Below are 4,739 nucleotides of genomic sequence, written 5' to 3' on the forward strand. Positions count from 1 at the left end.
AATATGGTTTGATATGCTTGAGTCTATCGAGAAAGGTCCATTCTTCACTATCAGAGTCGACTCGGTACAAGAATAATATTTTTTTCACATTTTTTGGGCGTAGAAAAAAATTCCCCCGCAAAACTCCCTTTTTTGGGATGGAGATAATATATTGCCAAACAATGAAACATGTGTTTGCCTGAATAAATTTCAAGTGTCAGAGGTGGATTTGTGTAGATTTTTACATGCTTTTCAATATACAATACCAGGGATTAACAGAAAAAATCGATATTTCTTACTTACGGACTTGTAAAAAACCGCACGAATTAACTGGTAGACTAAATAGAACAAAATAATCAAAATTTCCGTGATGTAAAAAATATATAATAGATATGAGAACAGATTTGGTGTATTGTCCAAAATATTGGACAATCTTGTATATACGAGAAGTGTACCGAGAACGCAAAGCCTCTGATTTCAAATCTTATTGTGCGAATGTACAAGGGGCACACAATTGATTTTGATTGAAAGTTAGTTGGCAACTTTATTCGTATGTTCAAGTGAAATAAACTGAAAAATAAACTGAAAAAAAACTTTTCCACCTTGAAAAGGTGTGACGGTTAACGGAGGTGACGGATAATGGGACGACGGATAATCGAGGTTCTACTGTATCAACAATTGTTATGCCGTCGTAAAATGGTGTAGAAGATTGATCAGGAGAGAAGATAGGGAAAGAGAGACCAAAAAAATCGTCTAAATATGAGCAAATGAAATAAGCCGTACATTATTCAATTTTTGGCACAGTTCCTCCAATTGAGCGTGATTCAGAAGAATTTTTTTTGAAAATTCGTTCCTCCATCGTACCATGTAATCGAACTTAGAGAATTAAAGATTATTCAATAGGGCATGGAAATAACGTTTGTACATTTCAGTATTCAATTCTCAGTAAATAAAGTGACTTACGTCTTTATGAAACCTTCCCTTCGTCGCTCTTTCCCTAAGATACACTGCAACATTTTTGAGTGTAAAGACTAATATTGAGTTGTGGCAATATAGAGGTTTCAACTATTTTGAGATGAATTTACACCAAAATTTGGGTAAAATAGTTGAAACCTCAATATTGCCACAACTCAATATTAGTCTTTACACTCAAAAATGTTGCAGTGTAGGGATTCATACGAATCTTCCTTTCTTTTTTACGTGCCATTTTTTGCCATCTTACAATCAATGCAATATTAGCAACGGAAACTGCTACCAAACACAAAATTTCACTTTCTGAAGGTATCGCTCAACTTTTATTTCTTCTTTTAATATCAAAAACGCCAAAAAACTGAAAAATCAGAGAAAATCTAGCAGAAACCGAAACTTGCACGAATCCCGTGACAGAAAATCCGAAACTGTGAATTCTCCGCACTTGCGGGAAACCAAATTCCTTTGCACTTCTACGGAAAATTTCCCGTGAACAAAATCCGTGACCAAATCCCGTGACGATTTTCCGAAGTGTGAAGACGCCTTAAGTGTATGCTTTCCATAGTAGAAACGTCATCTTGAAAAATCAATGATTACTACATATGTGAATAACGATATACCTTGTTTGGTTTTCGAACGAAATGAATATTTATCTTGAGCTCGGAATTTACTCTTTCTGAAACATACGAGTTTATACTAAAATCCATTGTAGGACTTGAATGCATTTCTTTTTTAAAAATGGCAAAAATTTTATTTTTCTCCATATCTTTGACTGACACTTTTTGAAAAATAAACAATAGCAAATATATAAAATTATTGTTATCAGATCAGTCATTCGATCACCTGGAATCGTATGTTCATGTGTTAACCATGGTTGATCCAACCATATCTGCAGACATTTTTCAACTTATGTATTAAATATAGTTACAAATAAATAATTGGCTCGTTTTCACATTCAATTCTATTCTATCAGAATGACTAAAAAATTCATTTATCTTTTGTATTCTCTTGAATCCATTCGATATATTCACTGACTCGAGTGTAAACACCAGGGTATCCAGGCTCACCACATTTATTGCCGAAAGAAACTAAAAATCAATTGAAAAGAAGAAATTTGAATTAGTTATTTCCAAACTTAACGCTTATTTTCCTACCTATTCCAAGTTGCAACCACTTCGACTCAAAGCGCATCATTAATGGACCGCCACTGTCACCTGTTCATTGAACGTTTACCAGTTGAGATTTGATGGAAATGCGAGAATACAAAAGCTTTTTACCTTGACAAGCATCAACACCGCCTTCGCTAAAACCAGCGCACACAAAATTATCTGTGATGGGTTGGTAATATGCTCGATTGCAGTCTTCATTTCTCCAAATGGGAAGTTCCGCTTTGCGTTGGATTGTTGACTCTTTGCCACCATAATAAGTCGTTCCCCATCCAACCACCACAGCTCGTCGTGCTGGTATACCAACCGAAAATTGTACATAGCCCGAAAATTTAGCAAGTGTTCACATTCATCGAAGATTTCGTAAATATTTCAAATACTAACCCGCTAATCGATCTTTAGATGGAAAATTTGCTTTAGGAAGGCATATTGGTATGACATATTTTGATTTCCGGACAGGACGATCCAACACCATTATAGCTATATCATTGTAAAAACCAACACGTGAAAATCGTGGATGCGCACGAACTTCTGTAACTTTAAACGTAACGGGGGCAGAAGCTTCTCGATCAGTTGATAAATCAATATCTCCTAAACGAACAGTAAACTGGCGAGCGGCAAAACTGAGAATTTTCATATAAATTTTGCATAAGTATAATTTTTTTATTCTTTTTTTTTGTTCAATCTAATAGTCTTACGGCCTTTGTCGTGAATCTCTCGTGCAATGTGCTGCTGTCAGTATAAATCGACTGCCAATCAGCGAGCCACCACACCTATAGTTGGATAATTTATTCATAATTGGTTGCTACTATTGCACGAGTTCATAATGTAAGTAAAATATACCAAAATTCCACTCGCTTGTCACCGTGAAGGAAAATTGCGGCTAACCATGGCCATTCACCGGATTCGGCCTCGAGACCACCAACAACGCGTCCTGTATTTCAAAATATAATATTGTAAGAATTTGAGATCATGAATGACTGACCAAATCATACCTGATGATATTTCTTGTTGTCCACAATGATTTTCGTCAACAACGTTTCCATTTAGCTCATTTACATTTCCAATTGTGGAAACTGGACTGCTCGTAGGCCTGGATATGGTTTGTACAGGTAATAAAATTGAAGGTGGACGCTTTGTTGTCGTGGTACCCAGCGGTGTTAACACCAATGAGGACTGAGGTCTAGAATAGAAATTAGGTACATTATACTAATAAGATAGAGGATTCAAATGTATAAGTTACCGCTTTGTTGTGAACTGCTGTTCTTCATCGCCGTCATTGTCGCCAATGGGACAACAGACTCCAGGAATGAATAAACGTTTGAAACAAAGTGAGTCTCGTAAGCCAGACAAATTGAGCAATAGACTGGGACAAATGCTCAAGTCTTCGCATCGACCTGGTGTGCCAAACGGAGTTATACACCGATTCTCACCTTCTTTGCCATCGATATCATCAATTTGAGCTACACAGAAAAGAACAAAGTAGTTGCAGAGGTCTTTGATTTTTTGAAAATAAATTATAATTACCAGGCGACAGCGTTGTCGAAACAGTTGTGTGTGCTGTCAAAGTATCTTTTCTTAACCCCACAGCTTGATGTTTTTTTCGCTTTTTTTCCGCTAACGCAGCCATATCTATCTTTTCTGAAATTGAACTTACGACTATTTTATCGTTCAGTTTATCTATTTTGGATTCCTTTTCTTGGCTCTGTCCAATTCGCTTGATGAGCGGTTCTATCGTCTTTGTAACATTTTGTTCCAACTTATTAATTTTTATAGAAGTATCCGATTCATTTTTCTTTGTAGTGGTTGAATAGTCAGGGGAAAAGTCTACAGCGTGTTGAATCGTGGTCGGCTTTGAAGTGCTCAAATCAATTGATGATGATGATGAGATCAATTGCATATCACCTTGATGACCATGCTCATTGTTCACTTCCCGTGTCATGTTCAAGAAGAAACTGCCTACCTTATTTAGAGCTCCCAGAGTTTCAGTTATCCGATTGAATGCGGACTGCGATAGTAAGCGCCCTTGTTCTTCATTTTGACGACGACGGCGTCTAACATTTGGTAGGTTAAATAATACTTCGTCTTCGTCGGAAAGATCAGATTTACTTCGTGCGGAAATCTCATGTTGTTCCACATCGTAGTGGAAATGTTCACTATATGTACCATTTGTGGAATATAATGGCGGCATGTGATTCGGAACCTTAGCATTTTTATCAAACTGTACCGAATAATCTGGAATTTTTTTTCGAAATGTATTCATATAAACATTGCGCTATTAATGTTCATATTATCATTCAAGTACCTTTATTTCGATCTAAGGGTATGTAAGATGGCCTGTACGAATCACTCGTTGATTGAGAAATGCATATTGGCACCGCCAAACATGTTATGACTGTTGAAAAAGAAAACAATAATTTATGTGTTAGTCATCACGGGGAAACAGATTTGTGTACGCGTTCATATTTTGAAACGCTAAAACGTTTCACGCTTATTTGATATTCAATGTTACATGAGTTATGAGAGAATTCTCGTTTATTTGTCGATGGCTTCACTGGGGAAAGTCCAAGTTTCACGGTGACTATAGTCACAATAGATTAAACATGACTAAAGTATTACATAATT

The 4,739-nt window shown here is 36.3% G+C and overlaps 1 protein-coding gene across 1 annotated transcript; it reads right to left on the reverse strand.

Moving 5' to 3' along the window:
• Positions 1 to 1,663: 1,663 nt before the first annotated feature.
• LOC129572975 (proclotting enzyme) lies at positions 1,664 to 4,509 on the reverse strand (the record flags this gene model as incomplete). The annotated part of the gene is given in 10 exon segments (XM_055453111.1): positions 1,664 to 2,036; positions 2,103 to 2,162; positions 2,226 to 2,408; positions 2,499 to 2,737; positions 2,813 to 2,887; positions 2,958 to 3,048; positions 3,110 to 3,297; positions 3,358 to 3,577; positions 3,642 to 4,349; positions 4,420 to 4,509. Coding segments are annotated over 10 exon segments (1,955 nt in total), but the record flags the coding sequence as incomplete, so codon positions are not given.
• Between the last annotated feature and the right edge of the window lie 230 nt (positions 4,510 to 4,739).

This window comes from Sitodiplosis mosellana, unplaced genomic scaffold (assembly GCF_009176505.1).
Source record: "Sitodiplosis mosellana isolate CC-2019 unplaced genomic scaffold, AAFC_SMos_1.0 Smas_scaffold_5798, whole genome shotgun sequence".
Taxonomy (NCBI): Eukaryota; Metazoa; Arthropoda; class Insecta; order Diptera; family Cecidomyiidae; genus Sitodiplosis; species Sitodiplosis mosellana.